This window comes from Ictidomys tridecemlineatus, chromosome 3 (genome assembly GCF_052094955.1).
Source record: "Ictidomys tridecemlineatus isolate mIctTri1 chromosome 3, mIctTri1.hap1, whole genome shotgun sequence".
Taxonomy (NCBI): domain Eukaryota; kingdom Metazoa; phylum Chordata; class Mammalia; order Rodentia; family Sciuridae; genus Ictidomys; species Ictidomys tridecemlineatus.
The window spans coordinates 129,610,089-129,635,017 of NC_135479.1; the positions used below are offsets into that span (position 1 = coordinate 129,610,089).

General features: G+C 50.5%; 2 protein-coding genes across 10 annotated transcripts; one reads left to right on the forward strand and one right to left on the reverse strand.

Moving 5' to 3' along the window:
• Positions 1-2,686: 2,686 nt before the first annotated feature.
• Positions 2,687-12,042, reverse strand: Thpo (thrombopoietin). Of its 7 annotated transcripts, XM_078043806.1 has the most exons (7): positions 8,454-10,096; positions 6,961-7,125; positions 6,598-6,725; positions 6,234-6,320; positions 4,170-4,337; positions 3,857-3,937; positions 3,294-3,740 (listed from the first exon to the last, which is right to left on the reverse strand). In XM_078043806.1, exons 2-7 carry the CDS (start codon positions 6,971-6,973, stop codon positions 3,429-3,431), a joined length of 789 nt encoding a protein of 262 aa, XP_077899932.1. In that variant the 5' UTR covers positions 6,974-7,125; positions 8,454-10,096; the 3' UTR covers positions 3,294-3,428. The 7 variants fall into 7 exon arrangements, with proteins under 7 accessions (XP_040126118.1, XP_077899931.1, XP_040126117.1 ...); XM_040270184.2 differs by lacking the exon at positions 8,454-10,096 and adding an exon at positions 11,782-12,042 and having other exon boundaries at positions 2,687-3,937; XM_078043805.1 differs by lacking the exon at positions 8,454-10,096 and adding an exon at positions 10,797-11,247 and having other exon boundaries at positions 2,687-3,937.
• On the forward strand, positions 10,246-19,711 carry Chrd (chordin). 3 transcript variants are annotated; one of them, XM_078043800.1, is made up of 23 exons: positions 10,248-10,729; positions 10,957-11,060; positions 11,554-11,683; positions 11,793-11,921; positions 12,011-12,110; positions 12,258-12,345; positions 12,710-12,851; positions 12,958-13,098; positions 13,180-13,262; positions 13,497-13,644; positions 13,793-13,899; positions 14,027-14,146; positions 14,970-15,126; positions 15,465-15,685; positions 16,230-16,343; positions 16,646-16,924; positions 17,012-17,105; positions 17,213-17,269; positions 17,535-17,638; positions 18,083-18,185; positions 18,510-18,664; positions 18,786-18,885; positions 19,252-19,711. In XM_078043800.1, the coding sequence occupies exons 1-23, from the start codon at positions 10,582-10,584 to the stop codon at positions 19,305-19,307; spliced, it is 2,880 nt and encodes a 959-aa protein (XP_077899926.1). In that variant the 5' UTR covers positions 10,248-10,581; the 3' UTR covers positions 19,308-19,711. The 3 variants fall into 3 exon arrangements, 2 of the variants coding, with proteins under 2 accessions (XP_077899926.1, XP_077899927.1); XM_078043801.1 differs by having other exon boundaries at positions 19,255-19,711; XR_013436688.1 differs by lacking the exons at positions 17,535-17,638; positions 18,786-18,885; positions 19,252-19,711 and having other exon boundaries at positions 10,246-10,729; positions 18,510-18,648.
• The last annotated feature ends 5,218 nt before the right edge of the window (positions 19,712-24,929 follow it).

Sequence of the window (24,929 nt, forward strand, 5' to 3'; positions counted from 1 at the left end):
TTTATGGAATCTTAGAACCTTTCCATGGGGTCAGATTCTCTTGAAGGGTTGGAGAAGGATGGATTTAGGATAGAGAGAGAGAACCTAACTACTGGGAATCAGGATATAAACTGTCCTGGGGTAGCAAAAGAAAGAGAACTAGTGTAAAGTAAAACGGGGATAAGAGCATTATGGTTTTAAAGTGTGTGTGTGTGTGTGTGTGTGTGTGTGTGTGTGTGTGAGAGAGAGAGTGAGAGAGAGAGAGAGAAGAAGGGATGGAATCAGCCAGAAGGAGTGATTTGTAAGTCTTTTCTTTTGGTTCTGGGGGTTGACTTCAGGGGCTTCATAATATGCCAAGCATGTATGAAGTGCTAAACCTGCTGCTCCACGTTAGATTAGTTACTTTTTATGGTACTGAGATCAAATCCAGGATGTCACACATGCTGGACAATCTAGGATAGATTTATCTTTTTATTTTTTTATTTTTATTTTTTATACTGGAGATTGAACCTGGGTGTGCTTAACCACTGAGCCACATAAATAGCCTTTTTTTTACATTTTATTTTGAGACAGCATCTATGTTAAGTTGCTTAGGGCCTCACTAAGTTGCTGAGGCTGGCTTTGAACTTGCTATCCGCCTGCCTCAGCCTTCCCAGCTGCTGGGATTACAGTGTATACCACTGTGCCTGGCTAGGGTAGATTCTTAATAGGTGCAAATTCATTCATACTGGAGAAAATTATGAGCTTTCTTTTTTGCCTGCACTAGAGTAAGTCAAATACGAATATTAGATGCCTGGAACTCTCTGGCTATATTTACGTTTTTGCCATCCTTATCTCTCCTATGAGTGGGCTGAGAATCCATAATTCTTTGGTCCCTTTGGCATATCTTATTCTGGGTTCTGGCTTTTTCATATGCCATAAAGTTTCATTTGATCATTATATATATTTTTGATCATTAAATTTAACATGCTTTGTTTTGATATTTAAATAAATTATAATTTCCACTAACCATTTCATTAACTGTACCCTGAAATTTGTAGTATGGTTGAACTAATTCTTTCTCATGCAGAAATGATGGCACCTGAGATTTGGACAATATATTTGAGCTGTGTGTACTTTTTGTTTTTTGCTGTGCTGGAGATGGAACCCAGGGCCTTGACCATGCTAGGCAAACACGTTACTACTAAGCAGCATCCCAGCTTTGTACATTTGTTAATTCCTTCTCCATGTTAACTCTTCTGCCCAGGAAAGAAAGATACTTGGAGATCTAAATTGGTCACCCCCGCAAGAGCTTAGGTTTTCCACTTAGATTTTTTAATAAGAGCTGAGGATGCAGCTAGGATATAATTCTCAGTGACTTAGGAAGCTGAGGCAGGATATCACGAATTCAAAGCCAGCCTCAGCAACTTATTGAGACCCTGTCTCAAAAAGAAAAGGACTGGGGATGTAGCTCAGTGGTAAAGTACCTCATTAATAGTTGATGTATTTACTTCATAAGGACTTGGAAATCTTTCCCAGTAAATAGAACTACTGAATGATTATATTGGACAGCGCACCACACTGAGGAGACTCTGGGATTTAGAGTCAATCAGACTAGGGCTGTTTCTATTCCTGCCAACAGTCTCTGTGACCATTGGTAATTTACCTGGCTTCTCTGAGCTTTAGTTTCCTCATCCTTAAAATGTAGGTGGTAATATACATTTTACTGAATTGTATGAGCATTAAAAAAGGGAATATAAGATGAGTGTGGTACTGCATGCCTATAATCCCAGGGACTCATGAGGTTGAGGGAGGAGGATCTCAAGTTCAAGGTCAGCCTCAGCAATTTAATCAAACGCTGTCTTTAAAGGGAAAAAAAGAAAAGAAAGAAAAAGGAACATATATATAATTCCTGACTTTCACCCTAGTGTTTTGGAATGCCTTTGGGGATTCTCAGGTATCTGTGGCAGTGTTTGGAATCCTGAGTTCCTGGTAGACTTTCCTTTTCTTTGAGGTGGGAGAGAGGGAAAAGTTCCTACTAGTTTTCCTACAGGAACCTCAGAATGTAGTAAGTTGATCTTTGTATACAAGGTAAACCTCCCCTTCCTGAGCACCAAGACAGCAAGACTTATTTGCAAAGCCTCTGAAGTCTACCCACCCCCCACCTTTCCCTGTGGTACAGGAGATTGAACCAGGGGCATTCTACCACTGAGCCACATCCCCTGCCCTTTTTTGGGGTGTTGGGGGAAGCAGGGACAGGTTCTTGCTAAATTGTTGAGGCTGACTTTGAACTGTGATCCTCCTGCTTTGGCCTCCTGAGTAATTTGATTACAGGTGTGTGCTACCTGTGCCCTGCAACCCCACCTTCTTTTTAGGGATCCCATAGTTGGGTTTATGGTAATCACATTGGGCTGCTCTTTAGATGCACTTGTAGGGTTTGAGAAGGGAGCCTTCAACTTGTTCTTGTTTGTCCTGCTCTTCCAGCTTAAGGAGCTCATGCCACTTCCTGCACTTCCCCCTGACCTCCACAGGAGGGAGGCAAGAGCCCAGGCCTGGCAAAGCCTCCTGCTAAGCTGCAGAAGGGCTAGCTATTTGCTCAGCTGTCACATTCAGGTCTTGTCTTTACTGAACTGTCTACATAGCCTTACCTGGGGCGGGGGTGAGTGTTAGCTTTCTTGGGAGGTGGGGTTGTGTATGTGTGGGGGTACCCCCTGTGAAGAACATCTTTCCTTTGCTTTTTAGTTAGCTTTTGGGTTCTCTCATTTATTCTTTTACAGCCTTAGTTTTGTCAATTTTATAGGGACAGTGTTTCTGAGAGACACCTGTTACTCATTTATCAAAAGTAAGAATCTCTTAACAATAGAGAACCAAACAGTCCCACAGAGAATGACAGTAAAGGGAACGGGGCACTGGAGGGCCTTAAACTTGAAGCGAAGGAAACTACCCTTTCTGTTTTCTGACACAAAGATAGTTTCTATCTCTGTTCAAAGGTGAGGCCAGAACAGGCCTTTGCAGAATTATTATATGAATAAAAAGCATATAGAGAATTAGTGATTTTCAAATTTATGCAGAAAATAGACCAAAGATAACTAGCTGCTCTGGTGAATATTGTTGATAGCTTAAAAAATAACTTTTGAAGTTTTATAATGTACAGTGAAAAAAAACAGTCCCTTTTTCTTTCCTGTGTATTCACCTTTACCAGAGTATTGGCTTTCAGGTGGAAACAGGATGTCTGGTATAGCTGCAGTTGTCTTCCAGAGCCTCTCCAGAGAAGGGAACTGCACATGAGAGACACTGCAAATATTGTCAGTGTCAGCATTCCTTACCCTTCCTGAGACAGATTTGGAGAGTTAGGATGGGCTCTGGTTGGAAGGGGGTTAGTAGGGTTGGCAGAAGGGTCAGGAAGCAGGGGGTGGAACTGGACCATGGGGGTGGGCAAGGTGGGTAAAGGGGAGAAGAGTGTGTACTGATCAGTAGGAGGATGGGTTGGGGAAGGAGAAGATCCAGTCTGGAGGTTGTGTGACAGGAAGCCTGTGCCCAAAGTTCCTAATGGAATGTCTGGGGCTTCTAGGGTCCCTGGTGAGGCTCCAGGAAAGAGTCCATGAGTTCCATTCAAAGGTCTGTGTGTCCTGTTCAGGTATCCAGTGATTTGGTCTGGGGACCTGGTGGTTTGATTCAGCAGAGCAGGAATCTTGGCTCTGAATCCCCGCAGCTTGCTCAGAAGTCCAGAGCCAGTAGTTCTGGCTGAGACACTGAAGTTCGCCTCCAACAATCCAGAAGTCCTGTTTGGGAGCTTGTTCAGTGTGAGGAATAGAGAAGTACTGCTTGGGACAGCTGTGGTGGGCAGGGACCGCCTGACACAGAGGGCAGGTCCTCCTACAACCAGAAGAAAACGCACCTTTCCTCGGAGCAGTTGTTGGAAGCTCAGGAAGATGGCATTGGGATCCTTGTGAGCTGTGGTCCTGCCCTGTGGAGGAAGCTGAGGGCAGAGGATGGGCCTGAAGTCAGAGACCAGGCCTAAGATATCAGGTCTCCCTTGACTGTGTAGGACAGATAGGGTGTCTGCACCCAGGCATTATAATTAGGAAGGAACCCTCCTTGGCAGACCAGTTCTACCCTCCAGATCCCTTGAATCCCCTTTCTTCCCCCAGGTCGTTTAGGGAGACTGAGTCAGAGGACAATTTCTTTGGATTCCTCAGCTTGGGATTTACCTGGGTTCCAAGGAGGCCCTGCAGGGCACCAAGGAGGAGTCGGACCTGTCCAGAAAGCTGTCCCAGGAGAGCTGAGAGGCAGGTGGGACCCAACTGTCCCCGTGCTGCTATCACTCCCTCCAGTAGAAGGGTCACTGCTCCCAGAATGTCCTCTGCCTTGGTCTGCTCCTGGGAAAGAGATGGAAGAAAGAAGCGGACTGCTTCAAAGGGCATGCTAATAGCGGGTGGGGAGCCTGTAGGAGTAGCCAGCAGAATGAATCATAGGAGCTGAGAATTGGACAGGACCAGGGTCCCACCCAGCACAGGAATTCTTTCACAGTCTCCCAACAATTGGTCATCGGCCTCTGCTTCAGTAACTCCACTGTCCGCCAACCCTGCCTGGTCTTACACCAACTTTCAGTCAGAAAGTTCTGCACTGTTATAACTTTTAGCTCTTGAAAACTAGTGCCGTAAGTCTACTCTTTTTGCTGCAAAATATTAGGACCATAGCATTTTTAAACTAAATGAAGAATTGAGGCTCCAAAATAATGGAAGGGAAGGGACTTAATAAATGGCAGAGCTTGAACTATAGGTGATCCATAGGGACCAACTGTCCTTCTCCTCTGACCCAGTGATCCGAGCAGACCTGAGGAAAGGAGGGGGACTCTATAGAGATCTTGGGGGTAGAAGAGTTGACCTGCCAATGAGTCCTGCATCCCAAGTAGGTTTCCTGAGTCATAAGTGGAAACATTTCTTGCTTTACCATAAGACTACTACTTTTCTTCAAGCTAATCAGACATGTTTTTTTAACCATGTCTCACATAACATTTTTTTTCTAGGCTCTCACTATGCAGGTTTTTCTTTCTGAACAGTTTAATATGGTCCCTTTTAATAAATTAGCATGTGTCCTGAAGGGGATGTTCAGTACTCAGACCAGTGCTTTTAAGTGCAATCCACTCAAAATAGAGTTCTAAGAATATTTCCATAATATTATTACTAAACATCTAAAGCAGTCTAGAATTGCTAGCTTTAAAACCAATTGCTTCTGATTTGGGGTTGTAACTCATGCACAAGGCCCTGGGTTCAATGCCTAGCTCTGTGAAAAGGAAATAAATAAATAAACAAACAAATAAATAGTTGCTTTAATAGTGCCATTTCTTGCTAAGTTTTTTTTTTTTTTTTAACACAAGCTTAAATGAGGGAAGCAGGGCTTCAGGGTCTTAAGCTGGAATAGGACTTTATTCATTTTACACGTAGAATTACACACGTGTCTATTAAATTTCATCTTGTTTATGATGTAAGTTTTTAGTGATTGGAATCTTGATTCTGACTTCAGTTAGTGGTGCTTCCCAGCATCGTGTCATCTGTGGATACAGATTAATCTTACTTCTCTGTGCCAATTTAAGAAGGTTGAACAGTCTTAAAGGCATGATCATGATAGACTTCTATCCAGCTTTTTTGTGTGTGTATGTATGGTGCTGGGGATTGAAACCAGTGCCTTGTGCATTCGAGGCAAACACTCTACCAACTGAGCTATATCCCCAGCCCCTCTCTCCAGCTTTTCATGATGTTTAACTTTGAATCTATTTGACATATTGGGCCTGAAATCCATCATCTTGTCCACAGGATACACATAGATGAATGTATATTGGGTTAGGGTGGCCAAGCTGAAGATGAGATTATTTTTAGTGACCTTAAGAATTATGAAGGACGGGCTGAGGATATAGCTCAGTTGGTAGGGTGCTTGCCTCGCATGCACAAGGTCCTGGGTTCAATCCCCAGCACCACAAAAAAAAAAAAAAAAGAAGAATGAAGGATCCAAGGAAAGCAGTAGGGAGCTGATAATGAGCTGATAATGACAGGAATTTGGGGAGCCAAAGTAAAGGATGGAGTTCCGTGTGTGTGTGTGTGTGTGTGTGTGTGTGTGTGTGTGTGTGTGTGTGTATGTGTGTGTGTGTGTGTGTGTGTGTATGTGTGTGTGTGTGTGTTTTGCTGGTTATCAAAGCCAGGGTCACATATGCTGGGCAAGTACTCTACTACTGAGCCATGCCCCCAGCCCAGACATCCCAGGAATGACTTTCTTACCGTCTGGGTTTTCCATTCTCCCAAGCTAAAATCCACAGCAGGTAGCAGGACAGGGGTGGACAAAGGATTGATGTCTGGGCACTGGCTCTGTTGAAAAAAAAAAATGTGTGGGGGAGAAGAGAGATGAAATAGAGAGGGTATGGTGGCCCAGTGACTGGGCTAGCCTTCCATGAGCACTATGTTCAGTCCAGAGCTTCTAAAAAGGCTCTAGTGCAAATCACAATTCTTGACAGGGAGTGGTGATCAGTAGGTCAAAGGCAATGTTGGAAGAATAGTTATTGGTCCGGGAGTGAGAGGAAGTTATGGGGTTGAGGGTATCTTACCAGTTAAGTGGATAGAGAAGCTAGTGCTTGGGAATTCTCACCAGTCTGCTGTGAAGGACGTGGGAGTCACGAAGCAGTTTATTTAGGAGTCGGGGGTCACAGGCAGGAGGAGCCGGGCTGGACAGAGTTAGTCTTGCAGTAAGGAGAAGCATGACCACAAGGAACAATTCTTAGATGAGGAGAAGTGAGGTTGAACGGGGTGGATAAGGAAGAAATCATTGTTGGGTGATGGTCCAGGAAATCCCATTTAGGACCCAGACCTGAAATCCAGGGAATCTTCTACTTGGACATACCTTATTCCTGGGAGACTGGGTTCCCTAATTCCCCACCCCTGCAGCAAGCCTATTTATTCTCTCTCCCTGCCATGCTCCAGCCTGGGCCTAGCCCCTCAAGTGTGATCTTACCAGTCAGCTCCATTCTGGCTAGGGTGTCTGGCTGGAGTGGCTCCCTGTATGGGGCCTCTCCCCTGAATCCTTCCTGGGGCCATGGAGGCGGCTTGGGCTCTTTGCACTTCTGGGCAGAGTGGGGTGGGGCACAGGTGGGCCGAGGAAGACAGTCTGGAAACTATCCTGAAAGTTACAAAAGTGGTGAATATTTTATCAAGTTTCAAGAAAAAGACTGCCTGGCAGGGGGAACAGATGCTGGGAGAGCTTGAGCTACTAAAGTTCTGATGGCTCCCAAGTTTTCTTGTGATCACAGCATATGGTGTCTCCTGACCTTGTCAGGGGTCCTCAGTGACTCTGGTACTGGTTTGGTCCTTCCACCCACATACACGCTGAGGGCAGCAGAACATGATATGCACTCTTGTGTGCATACACACACACACACACACACACACACACAAACACACACACACCTTTATTGGCCTCAAATTCTGAGTAACCTTAGTTGTTAGGTTGGAAGAAATCTGGGATCGGGTTAGAGAAGGGAGCCTGAAGAATGGAAAACAGGATCCAGAGCAAGGATCAGGAAGTTGAAAATATGCACGATGTGTTGCAGTGTGGCTTCCGTGTTGGGCAGAAATATAACTGGGACCACAGGAGGACATGGATTAAAAGGGGGTACCATAGTCATTGACCTCTCATTCTATCTCTATTTACCCTACCCATATAGTCTCCTGGAGTTTTTCTTTGCATTCCAAATTCTGATATATCCTATTATCCAAGTTAAAGAGATGAACTAATAGTCCTGGGATTTCCTTCCTGAGGCAAGTGGCCCAGGAATGAGCAACAGCTTAGTGAGGTGATGCCCACCTTACATGGCTTACCTTACTTTAGACACTGACTGGCCAAGTTATCTGACTTATGGCTACACCTGCTTCCCTGCCCCCTCTGCAGACCCCTTCTGATTCCTTCACAAGACCCCCCACATGGTTTCCTCCTCCCTTCACAAGTTGTGCAAAGAGGCCTGCACCTGATTCAATATTGGGATTTCCTGTAGGTCTGTCAACATGCATGAGCCCTCCTCCCTTTATTTTCTCCTTGTGCCCTGGCTTGCCTGACCCAGCTTCCCCAGTCCCAGGATTCAGAACTTTAAGCTAACAAAAAATGAGCCGGTAAGACTGGGGTTTGGACCGCGTCTATTTTAGTGCTGTGTTTTCTAACCCTACATGTACCTCCTTTCTTATTTTCTCCCTGGGCCTGTGTCTCCTTTCCTTGATCTTGGGAGGCCTGTGCTCTATTCCACTAAGTCTGTGATCAGTCCTTCAGAAACCAGCACCCCACCCCCTACCCCTGCCCTGTCCTGCTCCTCCCATTCTGGGAAGGCTCCACTCTTCTCGACAAAGGTCAGTGCGTGTAGGTTCCAGTTTGCTTGCCCCTCCCCCAGCTTAGAGCCCAACTCTTCTTTTCCTGTCTTTCATACCCTCACTTAACCCCAAACCCTGTTTGCCACTCACCCGGTAGAGAAGGGCTTAAGGACCCAGGTGCACAGCAGGCAGCACTCTGGGGAGCAGATGAGTAGAAAGACATGTGGCGTTGGGGCACAGCCCCTCCACTGCAGTGGGGTCACAGGCTTGACCGGGCCACTTTTGCCCAATCAGAGAGCAGAGAGCCACCAGACACTGGCGAAGTCCCCGGAAGTGACGCCTTCTCCTCCTATCCAAGCTGGACCTGGAGCCCCTGCCTGGACCATGGTCCACTAATGGAGCCCAGCTCCTCCACCCCCACACACCACAGGGAGGATTTGCATAGGGGGATCCATCTTTTCCTAGAAGATAGAAACCTGGGAGCTGGCTGGGAGAGAGATGGGAAAGGAATAGAGGTTCTGTCCAGGAGATAGCTGGCAGGACATGTTTGTCCTGAGGGAAAAGGCATGGAAGTCTTGCTTCAGATTGATGAGGTTTTCAGTTCTTAGCTATTCAAATTTCTTCTCTCTGAACACCATACCAGCTGTCAAAATCCAGGTTTCTCCTACAACTCCCTAGGGAGTCTCATCTTGTAATTCCCCTTTCCCAAATGGAATCTGGGCATTGCCTATATTGAAGAAAGATCTTATTAGGGGTCATGGTATGGAGAAAGGGTGTGGACAGTTTGAAGGGACTGGAGGGTGAGGGGTGTGTGCTGGGTTAAGCCTGGGTCCAGGTGTTCTTCTGCTGGGGCCCAAGGGCTTGGACAACTAAACCCACTTACCTCTGTGTCCATGCCCTGAGCTTGCCCTGTCTTTTGCCCTCTTCCATCTCTTACCACTCCACATGTGACAAGAAAAATAACCAGGCCCATGTGTCCCTGTCTTAAGAAAGACAGCTGCTGAGCCTCCCCCGCAAATACCTCCCTGCTGCCACCCCCCTCTTTCCTTTGGCCCTGGCTCTAACTACTTTGCTTTCTCCTCAGTTCCAGTCTCCCTACAGTCTCTTTCCTCAGGGGCCTCTTGGCTTGACCTTGTTCCCACCTTCTACCCCTAGTTCTTCCTCAGGCTCTCTCTTGTTCCTCTTCCCAAGGATGGGGCTGTCTGCTAGGAGTATGGCCTAGATCCCGGAATTCTCCAGTTCAGACAGACGAGATGCCTCCCAAGATTAGGAAGGAGGGTGCTGGGATAGCTGGGAGGATGGTAGGGATGTGGGGGTGGGAGGGAACAGGGAGACAAGACCAGAAAACCAAGACAAAGGAGATTGGGGGTGGGCTGGAGAAGAAGAGAGTCCCTTGGGTGAAGGAATAGGTTGAGAAAGCAAGAGGGTGATGGTTGAATGGGCTTGAGGACAGGTTAGAGTGGGAAACAATGACACTCTACCCCAAGGGTAACACTGCCAGTTACTGCATAAGTCTCTGTCCTGGGAATCTCTAGAATGAGGACAGACCTCAGAGGGGGAAGTAGGGCCTAGAGTCAAGAAGAGATCAGTTGTCATCCTTAAAGGCAAGTCTTCATCCTTCAAGCTGGAAGGTCCTTGCCCAGTGACCCGTCCAGGCCTCAGGCCCAGCCTTGGCCCCTCCCTGGCCCTGAGAATCTGGTCCTGGGCTGGACACCCATCTCCCGGTCCAGTCATTCTGTGGCCGCCGGCAGCTGGGGGCTCCAGGCCCGCCTCTCCTCCCCTCTTCGCGCCCCCTGGTCCCTCCCCTCCCCCTACCCCCTCGCTCCCCCTTTCCCTCCAGCCCCTCCCTCCCTCCCCTGCCCGGTCCCAGCCCCTCCCTCCCCTCCCCCACTCGCGATCCGGGCCGCTGCCGCTGGGCCGGACCCCCCGGGCTCAGCCCGGCCCCTCGCCGAGCCGCCGCCGCCGCCCCGTTTGCTGAGGAGGAGGCCCCCGGCCGGGGCGTCGGGCGCCGGGCATAAAACGGGCCGGAGCCGGCGCCCGGGGCACTAGAGCCGAGTACGGCCCGGGTCAGCGCCCGCCCGCCCGCGCTCCTCCCGGCCGCTCCTCCCGCCCCACCCGGCCCGGCGCCGACTCTGCGGCAGCCCGACGAGCCCCTTGCTGCACTGCCCCGGCCCTGGCCCCGGCCCCCTCCCGCCGGACCGCCCCCGACCCGGCCCTCTTCCCTCCTCCCGTCCTGCTCCCTCCTCCCGCCCGCCTCCCCAGCTGTCCCGTTCGCGTCATGCCGAGCCTCCCGGCCCCGCCGGCCCCTCTGCTGCTCCTCGGGCTGCTGTTGCTCGGCTCCCGGCCGGCCCGCGGCGCCGGCCCGGAGCCTCCCGCGCTGCCCATTCGTTCTGAGAAAGAGCCGCTGCCCGTTCGGGGAGCGGCAGGTAGGTGGGCGCCGGAGGTTGGGGGGGGAGGCGCGGGCGGTGAGTCCGGCTTTGGGCAAGTTCGCACCGTTCGGGAGGGGATCCCGGGCGCAGGTGGCTCCGCGCAGCGGGCGGGCTGGAGCCTCCAGGCGCGTTGTGCCAGGGGACCCAGGGCTGGGCGGGCAGCCCCCAAGGCGGGCATACTGCACGAGCGGGACAGCGGCCGCTAGCCAAGCCCGTCCCCGCAGGCTGTTCCTTCGGCGGGAAGGTCTATGCCTTGGACGAGACGTGGCACCCGGACCTGGGGGAGCCCTTTGGGGTGATGCGCTGCGTTCTGTGCGCCTGTGAGGCGGTGAGTGAACCCTACGGCCGCCTCTCGGGGACCTCTGGGGTTCTGAGACGTCGGAGTGCACTCTAGTTGCTCAGGAGGAAGAGACTGGTCCACAGATACTTGGGATGAGTTTTCTGGCGAAGGAAGCTGGGATCGCCCCCTTTAAGTCTCAGGTGTTCACTACTATTGATCGCTCACTCTGTGCCTTCCGTGTGTCTCTCTCTCTCTCTCTCTCTCTCTCTCTCTCTCTCTCTCTCTCTCTCTCTCTCTCTCTCTCTCCTACCATTATAACTTTGCTAGATAGATAACACTATTATCCCCATTTTCCAGAGGGGGACCCTAAGGCCCAAAGAAGTTAAGCGACTTGTCTAGGGTCTTTCCACCTGTAAATGCCAGAGCTTTCGGACTCTGCCTGTGGACCTTGCACTGGTCCCTAGACTCTCCCTCTTTGCCCTGGAGTCTAACGGTCTGACATCTTGCACTCACTTGATTTTTCCCTGTTCTCTGAGATCAGCCACAGTGGGGTCGCCGTGGGAGGGGCCCTGGCAGGGTCAGCTGCAAAAACATCAAACCTGAGTGCCCAACGCTGGCCTGTGGGCAGCCGCACCAGCTACCAGGACACTGTTGCCAGACCTGCCCCCAAGGTATGAGCAGCTCTGCGGTAAGGGGAGGGCAACGGGGTGCAATACTAGGTCCTGGGCTAATTGGATTGGGGTGGCCTGCTGTAGCCTGTGTCTCTTACCCCTGGCACAGAGCGCAGCAATTCGGAACAGCAGCGGCCGGGCCTGTCCTTCGAATATCCCAGGGATCCGGAGCATCGCAGTTACAGTGATCGCGGGGAGCCGGGTGCTGAGGAAAGGGCACGCGCAGACGGCCACACGGGTAAGAGGGGATGGGTGTGTTAGAGGTAGTCCTGGGGGCGGCCGTCAGCGATGGTTGACAGTGCTCATAACGTCTTCCTCCCTTGGCAGACTTCGTGGCGCTGCTGACTGGGCCGAGGTCGCAGGCAGTGGCACGTGCCCGAGTCTCACTGCTACGCTCCAGCCTACGCTTCTCCATCTCCTACCGGAGGTGAGAAAGGGGAAGAAGGGAGGAGCGGGTCAGCTGGGGGAACTGCAGAGGGGAAGAAGAACTGAGAAAGCTGGGTAAGGGTGTGTGTGGGGGTGCTGCTTTTGGCTCAGGCTCCCCGTCCAGCCTTACTGGACTTTTCATTTCCAGGCTGGATCGTCCCAGCAGGGTCCGCTTCTCAGATTCCACCGGCAGCATCCTCTTTGAACACCCTGCATCCCCCACCCAAGATGGCCTGGTGAGATGATGCCATTTATGAGCGCTTATCCAGTCTGGGCACTGTGCTGAGAGCATGCTCTGCATTGCCTCCTTTGGTCCTCAGAACAACCCAGTGGGAGGAAGGCACTGACATTATGATGCCCATTTTACAGATGAGGGAACTGAGGCTCAGTAGCAGAATGTGATTTGTTCAAGGTCACACAGCTAGTAAGTGGTGGAGCCAGGATTTGAACCCAAGCATCTGGCTCCTGGGCACCTTCTTAAGCTTCCTAGGAGGGCCTGGGGGCTCCCTTCCATATTCCTTCCTCATCAGGCCTGGGCCTCTTAGCTGGCCTGTCCGGCATACTGTCTGAGTGTGGGCCCTTCTTGTCTCTCTGTTACAGGTCTGTGGGGTGTGGCGGGCAGTGCCTAGGTTGTCTTTGCGGCTCCTTAGGGCAGAACAGCTGCATGTGGCCCTTGTGACACCTACTCACCCTTCAGGGGAGGTCTGGGGGCCTCTCATTCGGCACCGGGCCCTAGCTGCAGGTAAGGGGAATATGCAGCTGCTGAATATGAAGAAAACTCTTTATATTCTCAGGGTGGGCTGAGAAGGGGATTTTCTGATGGGCTGTCACCATCCTCCCTCCTTCAGAGACCTTCAGTGCCATCCTGACTCTAGAAGGCTTACAACAGCAGGGTGTGGGGGGTATCACCCTGCTCACCCTCAGTGATACAGAGGACTCCTTGCATTTCTTGCTGCTCTTCCGGGGCCTGCTGGAACCCAAGAGTGTGGGTAAGTGTGGTGGGGAAAGTGTGAGAGAGGGCAGAGAGGGTACCTATCTCTTAGAAATGTCCACATGTATGCCCATTACAGGAGCAACCCAGGTTCCCTTAAGGCTCCAGATTCTACATCAGGGTCAGCTACTGCGGGAGCTCCAGGCCAATGCCTCAGCCCAGGTGAGGGAGGGGAGGTTCTGATTCTTTTTTTTTTTTTTTAATATTTATTTTCTTTAGCTTTCAGCAGACACAACATTTTTGTTTGTATGTGGTGCTGAGGATCGAACCCGGGCCGCATGCATGCCAGGCGAGCGCGCTACCGCTTGAGTCACATCCCCAGCCCGAGGCTCTGATTCTTGTTGCCACCTGTCCTGGCCTCTTGCTAGTACCCATCATACCCTGGTCTGTTCCCAGGAGCCAGGTTTTGCTGAGGTGCTGCCCAATCTGACAGCCCAGGAGATGGACTGGCTGGTGTTGGGGGAACTGCAGATGGCCCTGGAGAGGGCAGGTGGGCCAGAAATGCGCATCAGTGGACACATTGCTGCCAGGCAGAGCTGCGATGGTGAGGCAGGGTGGGGCCTGGCACCTGAGGTACACTCATCCAAGAGGCACAAACAAGTGCCAGGGAAGAGGCCAGGGTGGATGGGGGAGACTCCAGGGGACTCAAGCTATGAGTGGCCATGTAGCAAGCCTGTCCTGCCCCTCTACAGTTCTGCAGAGTGTCCTTTGTGGGGCTGATGCCCTAATCCCAGTCCAGACAGGTGCTGCCGGCTCAGCCAGCCTCACACTGCTAGGAAATGGCTCCCTGATCTACCAGGTAAGAGTCAGGGACTGCAGGAGGTGGTAAGGGCTGTCACCATCCTCCTTTGCTGAAGGGATTCTTGACCTGTAATGGTTCAAGCCTCAGGCCTTTGCTGCCTATTCAATTTGCCTTCCCCCACCAGGTGCAAGTGGTAGGTACAGGAAGTGAGATGGTGGCCATGACACTGGAGACCAAGCCTCAGCGGAGGAATCAGCGCACTGTCTTGTGCCACATGGCTGGATTCCAGCTGGGAGGACACATGGTGAGGCACCAGGCAGAGCCGTAGTGCCAGGGTCACCAGTGGAATGCCTGGTGGATGTGCAGGGATATACAGTATCCTTCACTTACTCACAGACTCTCTCATTGATTAATTGATTCATTTGACATATTTTTAGTGATCCCCAGGCTAGGGTCTAGAGTACAAAGAATATAAGGTGTGGGGGCTGGGGTTGGTGGTGCACACCTGTAATCCCAGTGACTCAGGGGACAGGAGGATCTCTATCTAGTTGAAGGCCAGCCTCAGAAACTTAGCAAGGCCTTAAGCAACTTAATGAGGCCTAAGCAACTTAGCGAGAACCTGTCTCAAAATAAAAATTAAAAAGGGCTGGGGATGTGGCTCAGTAGTTAAGCACCTCAGGGGTGCTTAACTTGGTACTAAAAAAAAAAGGAAAGAAAATCAGATGTGATCCTTGTCTTCAGCAAGCTCACAGTCAAATCAAATTGAGGTAGTTAAGAAGTACTGTGCAATACACTGTATAATAACTATGATAATATGGTTGCTACTATTGGACCTTTCTACTGGCTCCTGCACTGGTTATCTTATTTATATATATATTTTACTTTTACAGTACCCATTTGTAGATGAGGAATTGAAGGCTTGGAAATGTTAAGTAACTCTTCAAGGTTGTTACACATAGTTAAGAAGTAACAGAGGAGAGACTTGAAACTGGGCTTGCAAAGTTCTTATCCAGTGTTACTGGTGTGTAGAAATACATCTTATTGTAGTTGGGGCACAAAACATGGAAGGGCCTCAGCCTCTGGGCTTGTGTGAAAGCTGAGGGGGCTCATCCTTTCTTGCCCCCCAGGCTGTGGGTGTCTGCCCTGGGCTGGGTGCCCGAGGCACTCATATGCTGCTACAGAATGAGCTGTTCCTGAATGTGGGCACCAAGGACTTCCCAGATGGAGAGCTGCGGGGGCATGTGGCCACCCTGCCTTACAGTGGGCACAGTGCCCGCCATGATAGTGAGTGTTCCAGGGTTTGCTTGCCTTTCTGTATCCTTAGACTTGTGACTAACGCACATGAGGGATGGTGCCAGAGGGCCAGAGCCTAGGGAGTGTCTTTCTCTGCCTGAGATTCAGATTGACATCTGGAGAAGGTGGGAATGTAAGGGGATGGGGGGTCCTACTGGCAGACTCTCTCCCTGTTGCCATGGTGTAGGAGTCTAAAACTTGCTGCTCCCAGGCCTGGACCCATTGATGGTGCCTTTCAGCTTGCAGAGTCTATGTTGGGGGAGATAGGAATGCTGGGAGTAAGGGGTTGCTCTAGGCCACCTTCTCATCTACTCTGTCTCTGGACCCAGCATTGCCTGTGCCCCTGGCGGGAGCCCTGGTACTACCTCCTGTGCAGAGCCAGGCAGCTGGGCATGCCTGGTTTTCCCTGGATACACACTGTCACCTGCACTATGAAGTGCTGCTGGCTGGGCTTGGTGGCTCAGAACAGGGCACTGTCACTGCCCACCTCCTTGGGCCTCCTGGAATTCCAGGGCCCCGGCGGCTGCTGAAGGGATTCTACGGCTCAGAGGTGAGGACATGATGGTGGGAGACAGCTTGGGAAATCTTGCCTTTGTGTATGTGTGTGTGTGTGTGTGTATGTGTGTGTGTATTGCTGAAGATCAAACCCAGGGTCTTGTGCATGTGAGGCAAACACTCTACCAACTGAGCCATATCCCCAGCCTGGGAAATCTTGCTTTTTAGCTTGAAGGGATGTGTGGACCTGTGGTTGGGAAAGCAGAAAGCAGGCAGCCTGGTATTACAGAGGGGTATGGGCTTAGGAGTTAGGCAGGTCTTGATGTGAATCTGACTCAGCCTTTTATTATGCATTCTCCTTTCTAAGGACATCCCTTGTGTAGTATGTAATATTCTGGGACTCCAGAGGAGTAGTGGGATGGCCAAGCCACTGAAGTAGTTTGGGCTGCTGTGCACTTGGAGTCAGAGAGACCTGGTTTCCAAGTTCTGCACCATTGCCGTCTCCCTGGGTCTCAGTTTCTTCATCTGCAAATTGAGGGGCAGTAGTAGGCTCAGCCCTAACGTGCCTTGAACCCATCCCTCATTCTGTATCCCTGTAGGCCCAGGGTGTGGTGAAGGACCTGGAGCCCGAGCTGCTGCGGCACCTGGCACAGGGCACCGCCTCCCTGTTGATCACCACTAAGGGTAGCCCCAGAGGGGAGCTGCGAGGGCAGGTTGGTGGGCATTGTGGGCATTGGGGATGGTGTAATGGGGCTGGCCCTGTGTTCCTGTGCTTTCTCTGAGCCCCCAGTGGGTGGGGTGAAGGGGATAGTATCAAAGTGTGGCTGGTGGAGAGGATGAAGCCACACAAAGCCCCAGAAGGAGGGTGGCAGAGCACTGTCCTGTCCCTGCAGCTGGGATGATTGCTGAGGCTAATAGCCTCCTCCTGGGCGCCCTGGTGCTGAGGGGCGGACCTGCGAAGGTGGAGACTGGAGCGGGGGCCTAGATGCTGTCTCAGTTGGCCTCTTCCTCCCAGGTGCACGTCCGTAACCAATGTGAGGTGGGCGGCCTGCGCCTGGCTGCTGCCGGGGCCGAGGGGGCGGGGGCTTCTGGCGTTTCGGTTGCAGCGGCTGCGGCGCTGCCAGCGCTGCCTGTGCAGGCGGTCCCCGGCCCAGAAGCCCCAGCGCCGGTCAAACCTGGAGGCCCTGGGCGGCCCCGAGACCCCAACACGTGCTTCTTCGAGGGGCAACAGCGCCCGCACGGGGCTCGCTGGGCGCCCAACTACGATCCTCTCTGCTCACTCTGCACCTGCCAGGTAGGAGGCCCTGAAAGGGCGCAGTTGGAGCCCGGGGTCTGGGACTAGGAGTCCAGCACCCTGTCAACGCTCCCCTTCTCTCTGCAGAGACGAACGGTGATCTGTGATCCGGTGGTATGTCCACCCCCCAGCTGTCCACACCCGGTGCAGGCACCTGACCAGTGCTGCCCCGTGTGCCCCGGTGAGTTCCCTGCAGGGGAGCAGAGGTAGTGCAGGGGCCGCCCTCGGGGTTGCTTCCTTTAGGGAGGGATGGTCATCCTCTGTCTCACCATTTCTTTGGCTCCACAGAGAAACAAGATGTTAGAGACCTGCCAGGGCTGCCAAGGAGCCGGGACCCGGGAGAGGGTGAGCTGGAAGAGTGCCTGCAGGGTTGGAGCATCCAGAGGAGCCTTGGGTTGGACCAGGAGGGGGAAAGGAGAGAGAGAATCTACGTGTGTGGGGGTGAAGGGTACAGATTCCAAGTGACACCCGACAGACCTCATTAGTGTTACCAGTCACCCAGTAGGCCCTTGGGTTAGCTAGTGTGGGGCTGCCCTGAAGCTCAAGCCTTGGTTGTGGGCCCAGCTGATGAGCTCAGTACTAATGACAGCTGGGCACTGTCCCCCACCAGGCTGCTATTTTGATGGTGACCGGAGCTGGCGGGCAGCGGGTACCCGGTGGCACCCCGTCGTGCCCCCCTTTGGCTTAATTAAGTGTGCTGTCTGCACCTGCAAGGTATGGCTGCCCAATCTTCTCTGGTGCCATAACCCAGCGGGGTCTGCAGAGATGGGGAGGGGGCTGCCATCCTTGGTGAGGAAGGTTCAAGGATGAAAACACCATGAGAAAAATCCCTTGGGCTTTGAAAGCTGGTTTCCAGCTTCCTGTAGCAGAAGGGAAATGGCTGACCTGGGTGTGAATTCTGCCTCTGCTCCCTGACTGGCTCCATGTGAACCTGGGCATTTTCTGAACCTCCCTGAGCTTTGCCCTTTTCTCTCCTGTAAGCAAATGTGGTACCTACTTTGCAGGGCGCAATGATGAGGATCTGAGTCTAGGAGTATAAAGCAAGCCCAGGCCTCTGAATAAAAGGCCACACACATGTTTTATTTGAAGTGGTAAAAGGAGAGGGAGATTTATGTGTCCTCCCTTCTTCCTGACCCTTCACTCAATGGATCTCTACAGGGGGGCACTGGAGAGGTTCACTGTGAGAAGGTGCAGTGTCCCCGGCTGGCATGTGCCCAGCCCATCCGCGCCAACCCCACTGACTGCTGCAAACAGTGTCCAGGTGAGGGATTTGGGCACTGAGGCCTCACTTTTAGGACTGGGGCAGGCCTTGACCTGGGTGAGGAGGGGCATGATGAAGGTGAGGGGAAGGGGCTTCTCAGCTACTTCAGCACTGACTGACTGTGTCTGGCATGGAGCAGAGATCTAAATGCAGTGGGAAGAATGTGCATGTGCTACTGGGGTGTGATGGGCTTCAGTTCTTGCCCCGTCTGTCCATCTATCCATCAACTACTAAGTGCCAGAAACTGCTAGGTGTTGGGAATTCAAAGAGGAATAAAATCTCGTTGGCTCTCAAGGGTTGAGCCTTGCCTCTTTCTGCCAACAGTGGGGCCAGGGGCCCACCCCCAGCTGGGGGATCCCATGCAGGCCGATGGGCCCCGGGGCTGCCGTTTTGCGGGACAGTGGTTTCCAGAGAGCCAGAGCTGGCACCCATCTGTGCCCCCCTTTGGGGAAATGAGCTGTATCACCTGCAGGTGTGGGGTAAGTGGGAGCCTGTGTAAAGTGGGTAATGGGGGCCTGGTGGGGGGATAGCTTTCCAGGGAGGGCAGACTCCTGGAGGTGGGCCCTGGTGACCCTCAGCAACTGCTCTGTTCTACACCAGGCAGGGGTGCCCCACTGTGAGCGCGATGACTGTTCACTGTCATTATCCTGCAGTTCAGGGAAGGAGAGTCGATGCTGCTCCCACTGCACACCCCAGCGGCGTAAGTGAGGGTGGCCAGGGCAGCAGCTATGGGCTGGCTGCAGGGAGCCCAGGGAGGGAAGAGAGCCCCTGTGATGCCAGAGCCACAGAGTCTGCATCACAGGTGCCTTCCTAGCCTACCTTCATAGAGTGGTCTTGGGGTGTGGGCTGTTATTTATTACAATTTCTATTTAAATGAGATTTCTGAAGATCAGAGGAATTAGGCAACTACACTTTGGGCAAACAGTTGGTATGCATGGACTTGCTTGGAAAATTCTGGCGTTTCTAGGCCCAGAGCAGAGATACTCTGCTTGGCCCCTCTATGACTTTCTCCATGTCACTGTGTTCCCACTCTCCTCCTCCAACATCTACCCACTTCTGTCTGCAGCAGCCCCGGAGACCAGGACTGTTCCAGAGCTTGAGAAAGAAGCTGAAGGCTCCTAGGGAGCAGCCCCAAGGCCATATGACCAAGAGGATGGGGCCTGAGCTGGGGGAAGGGGTGGTGCTGAGGACCCTGCATTCTCCTATGGGGAAGCCCAGTGCCTTTGGTTCCTTGGTTCTGCCTCTTCTCCTTCCCCCACTACCTCTGGGAACCACAGCTTCACAAGGGGGAGAGGCAGCTGGGCAGACCAAGGCCATATCCACCCCAACTCCTGCCTTGTTACTGTCTGGCCTCTGGCCTAGAAGCCTACCCCCTTCCTTCTGTATATAATGTCACTGGCTTGTTGGGATTTTTAATTTATCCTCACTCAGCACTAAGGGTCCCCCCCACTCCACTCCTGCTGCCCCTGAGCTGAGCAGAGTCATTATTGGAGATTTTTGTATTTATTAAAACATTTTTTTTTTCAGTCTTTGGGCTTGCGGTGGATTCTTTGTAGCCAGGGACCTGAGTGGGCCCCAGTGGAGAAGAATCTGAGAGTAGGAGGCAAGTAGGATCTCTGGCTCCAAGGCCTTTCTTCTGACCCTCTGGAACTGGAGGAGTACTGGAGAGGGAACAGGATGGTGCAGTGGTTGGCTGTCATACCTGGATTCTGCAGAGGGACTTGAGATGATCCTTGAGATACACTGGAACCTCCAGAGCCCAGGCAACCTGAAGCAAGATTTAGACTGAAGTTTAGTCACCCATGGCTGGCATTTTTGCTGACTCCATTTTGATGTTGCTCCAAAGAGAGAAAAATGTTACTCACCTTTACTCTCCTTGTCTAAAGCAAGAAACACACTTTTATGTTTTTCTTTCCTGAAAATGAACTGTGTTCTGAACCCATTCTGGGGCAAGTCCAGATCTGAGTAGATTGGGATCCTCTCCAGTCTGGTTTTTGGCTGAGTTTATTTTGAGATCAAGTGATGTTGATGTGCAGCACAAAACACCCCTGTCCCTTTCCACCTTTCTCCCTTTACCCCTTATTCCTACAGGCTCCACAGGCTCTAGGGACATAAGGATAACAGCACAAAAATCTAAAATGTATGTACCTGCAGATCTGTTTCCTATAGGGTTAAATCTGGGATTTTACGATCTGGTAGAGCAGAGCCAGAGGGAGATGATAGCCTTTTATTTAGTGTCAGACATGTTGTATGTGAATAAGCAGTTATTGTCTTAGCTCATCAAAACTTCAAGTTCCAGTTCTGCTGTTAACTAGATGAATTATTTCACGTCCACAAACCCTTTTCCTTTCTGTAAAGCAGATACCTCCCCACAGGATACCATCAGAACAAGTGCTTGTATAGCTCAGTGTCTGGCACATACTCTAGCTATAGTGGGAGTTTTTGGAGTTGCTCTGGGTAAGGGAGAAATGTGGGGAGGAGAGTGGCATCGGGCTTCCATTATATCTGGCATGATGTTTGTGGAGGAGCTAAGCTGAGGATGAAGGGATGATAAGGACAGAGATAACTGAACTTGGGCCTTGACCTGTCATGGTAGGAGGATTATGAGGGCCAGGTAGGGGTGAAAGAGCAGCAGGATTCAGCATGGGGTTAAATGCAGAGAACTAAGCACAGCACCAACCATGGTATGGTGGAGGATTTGGTCTGAAAATGGATGCTGACAGTATTGTCTTTCTTGAAGGCATCGCTGAGTTGGGTCATCCACAGGGTGGATCAGTGGGCTCCATGAGGCAGAATCTCATCCTATGGATCCTGAATTGCAGGCACTTAGCAGGGATTTAGAGCAGGCCTCTAGATGTCAGCTGAGTGAATGAATGAACAGCTGATGGATCAGGCAGAGTAGAATCCTCTTCAGACAAATCTTTGAAATAACTTTCCCATCCTACCCTGCACTCCAACAAAGCTGGCTAGTCCCAGGCCCTGCTCAAGCCCCAAGGAGGTTGTGTAGTGACCCAGGAATTCCAATCCTTTGCATTTTTTGATGGACTTGATGTCAGGCCCCTTGGAGTCCTGGTGTGCAGATACCTCAAGAGGGGCGCCCCATTCATTTCTCTTTAGACAACTAACTGCACATAATGAGAGAGTCCTTTCTAAAGAAACCAAACCATACTCTAAAACAACCTAAGGAGGGTCAGTTTTCCTGGTTAGAACATTTTAGGGTCTCAAATTAGTAACTGGTAGGGTTTAAAATTTGGTATCTAATGCTGGGGACAATGAGGTCTTCTACATTGTAGAGGGTTTGACTGGCCTTCTCCAGCAGAAAGGCAGAGGTCATACATAGATGCTCTGAGTGACTGGACGAATGGGATAGTTCTGATACATCTATTTCTCAAAAAAGAAATTTTTCATGTTTAGTCTTCTACTTTGACATGTTCTACTGGTGGAACCACCTTTTATGAATTCCCAGTGACACCCTTTATTCATTATTTTATATGCAAAATCCAGGTTTGAGCTGTCAGGTGATGGACAGTCATTAGCTTGGAGCTATAGCCTCTTGGGGCTGCTGGCAGACATCAGCTCACTTTTGGCCAAGTCACCAGAGCAGTGTCTGTGTGTTTGAATAATTTATGACAGTGACTTATGAAAGGTAGTTTTCACACTGTGATCATAGACTTCTAAAAATGCCTCCAGGAAGAAGGAGAAATGAGGGGGTAACCGGGCATCTACTGGGACTGGGGATCCAGGGCCCCCATTTTCATGAGAGATGTTCAACTACTAGCAAAGATTGCATTCTAAAGACCAGTGGGTTGCTTTAAAAAATTTTTTTCAGAACGACAGTATTTTTTTTTTTTTGCATTTCACCCCTTTGTCTTTTATAAGAATAATGGAAAATAGAAAAAGCAAAAGTGACACTCTGACATAACACAAGTGACAGGAGAGTTTTCACAGAATTGGGGCAAGGAATGATTTCACTGAGCATTCTGGGAGAGACATATTTTAGCTTGTCACATTTTAAGGTAGTTAGAGATGTGTGAAGAAGACATCTATGTATGAAATGCATGGAGATGATATATGCAGTGTCTATGTATGTGGTCAGGGTCATACCTTTGTTACAGATGACAAAAAAAGAGGGCTTCTTGGGCATTCTGGAGTGATTTTAGTCCTCTGAGAATGAAACCGCCTCTTGTACCATTGTTTGGCTTAAAAAAAAATATTTAAATTATATTATTATTATCTTGGTACTGGGGATTGAACCCAAGGATGCTTAACCACTGAGCCACATTCCCAGCCTTAAACGTTGTCGGTAGACAGAATGCCCTTACTTTGTTTTCTCTTACATGGTGCGAAGGATCCCAACCCAGTGCCTCACTAGGCAAAGTGCTCTGCCACTGAGCTCCAGCCCCAGCCCCAGTGTTTGGCTTTGACACTGGTTTCATGTACAAAGAGAGCTGTCAGAATTGTTTTTGCTCCTCATAAAAGTAAATTTTGTGAATAATTGTGGTAATATGAAAATAGATGAAGAAAGAATAATTCACTTGGTACTCCGACTCCTGGTAACAGATTAAAAAAAAAAAAAAACAACCCACTGAGTCGTTTTCTGAGGTGTAGTTAGTTAAGACATTTAGTTGCCCAGATCCACTCCCATTCTGGGTCTTGCCCCTGCAGTCCTCACAGTGAAGTGGCTGTGATGTCCCAATTTGGGATATTCTTGTGGCAGCCGCTGGAGCTGGAGTACACGTACAAACAGGGACAGCAGTGGAACACACGTGTGGGTATCTGTCCTTTGGCATGGAAAATGTCTAGGGAGACACAAAAAGAGAGAAAAAAAAAATCCCCAACAGCTCAGAGAATCTGGCAAATTGACATTCAGTGATTTGATTTTCAGCAAACTGACTAGAGGCCACCAGTGGGGGCCCGGCTCCTCCACCGATGGGTGTAGAGTGGGCTTGGAGTTTGTTCTATCTGCACGCAGCAACAGAGGTCCTCCAGAGGAAATGTCTCCTGGCAGCCAGGGGCCCTACTCTTTGGGAGGTGTCATTCCCAGTTTCTTCTTGTCTTTTTTCCTTTGTGGGTCTGGCTCATGGCAGAGCCACAGTCTTTTTGTGAGGTTTCTTCTCTTTTGGAACCTCCTGCATCCTGCTGAGGTCGCTGGTCTCTGGGACAGAGACTCGCTGTCTCGTGTGTGGTGGGACTGGCATGGTACCCGTGGAGGTAGCAGGTGCCAGTTGAAGGAGAACAGCTTGATGAGCAGTGCACTGGTCTTTCTCCATTCAGGGGCAGAAAGACTGCTGCCTAGGTTTGGGGAAGACAACCTGCCAAGTACATGTTCTTTCAGCCTAGCCAGCTGGTGGACCTCATGAATCTGACGTGGCTGGCAAAGAAGCACATGAAACTGGAGCAGGTGGCCATGGCTGTGACTTTCCACAGGCATGGCAACAACACCCTGGAGATGACATATGCAGCCTGCTGCTGCTGCTGCCCACATACCTGGTGACCCTGGGGCTTTGAACATGGAAATCTGGGTCCTGAGAAGCTCTGGCTTTGAGGGAAAGTGAGGAAGACCGGGACATTCTGTCTAATAAGACTATTAAAAAAGTAAAGAACTAGTTCTTTACAACACAAAACATCTGTTGTTTTTCTTCTGCTTTTTGTATTGCAGTAGTAGAGACATTCTTTATGTGAGGGGAGAGTTGGGGTAGGGGCTAAGAAGCAGCGAGACAGGAGGCTGCAGAGAAAGGCGGCCAGGGAGACACATTCCATGGAAAAGTGGCTGAAGGGATTTTACTAGGCACTGTTTATCTTGTAAATTATTAACAGGTAATAATTGCATAACAAAAGCACAAAATAATATGTAGGGCATAGTCTCTTCCTCCCATGCCATCCCAGACATCTAGGTCCATCCCTTGGAGAGACCCATTACTGCTATTTTTTTTTTTTTTTTTTTGCATACAAGGAAAGCCTTTGAGAACTGGGGTGTCAAAGTTTTACACATATCTGTGATATAAACCTGGAGCTTCCAGCTTTGCAAACTTTATTGTGCACTTGAATCATCTGGGAATTTGTTAAAATGCAAATGCTCATTTCGAAGTTCTGGGGTGGGCCTGAGATTCTACATTGCTGTCAAGTTCCCAGAGGTGGCTGCTGCTGCTGCTGCTACTGCTGCTGCTGCTGCTGCTGCTGCTGCTGCTGCTGCTGCTGCTGGACCAGGGATCCGTATGAATAGCAGGGCTGTAGACAGTTCCTCACTCAAACTTTCAGCAAAATTTGCCATATCATCAAGATTTCACGTAAGTTTATTCACTCGACTAAGATGTATTGAGTATCTTCTTTGGGTCAGGCACTGTCCTAGGTGCTGGGGAGTCAGCAGTGAATCAAATGGACAAAAAGTTCTGTCCATGTGGGATTTATGATTTAGTGGGAGAAGACTGTCAATAAATGTCTTAGCTTTCTGTAACTGTAAAAAAGGACCCAAGGTAATCAAGTTAAAAGGATGAAAGGTTTCTTTGGGCTGACAATGTCAGAGGTTTTCGTACGAGGTCAATGGCCCTGTTGCTTTGGGCCTGTGATAGCACAATATGTGGCGCTGGGAGTCCACAGTGGGGGAGGACTGTTCACCTCATGGTGACTGGGAAGCAAAGAGAGAAAAGCAGAGGGATTGGGGTCCCAATATCCCCTTCAAGGGCATACACCTCTGATGACCTAACTTTCTGTCACTAGGCCCCAACTTCTGAAGATTCCAGCACC

What these genes read in the sequence shown, in the direction of transcription:
- Thpo (XM_040270184.2), bottom strand. An exon ending in ACGTCCTTCACAGCAGACTG is followed by an intron (nt 6,321 to 6,597) that starts GTGAGAATTCCC and finishes TTTTTTCAACAG; the next exon opens with AGCCAGTGCCCAGACATCAA. An exon ending in AGGGCCTCCTTGGAACCCAG is followed by an intron (nt 3,938 to 4,169) that starts GTAAATCCCAAG and finishes CTCTGCCCTCAG; the next exon opens with CTTCCTCCACAGGGCAGGAC.
- Chrd (XM_078043800.1), top strand. Translation starts at nt 10,582, where the DNA reads ATGCCGAGCCTCCCGGCCCCGCCGGCCCCTCTGCTGCTCCTCGGGCTG. An exon ending in AGGGATTCTACGGCTCAGAG is followed by an intron (nt 15,686 to 16,229) that starts GTGAGGACATGA and finishes GTATCCCTGTAG; the next exon opens with GCCCAGGGTGTGGTGAAGGA. An exon ending in GTGCTGCCCCGTGTGCCCCG is followed by an intron (nt 17,106 to 17,212) that starts GTGAGTTCCCTG and finishes TTGGCTCCACAG; the next exon opens with AGAAACAAGATGTTAGAGAC.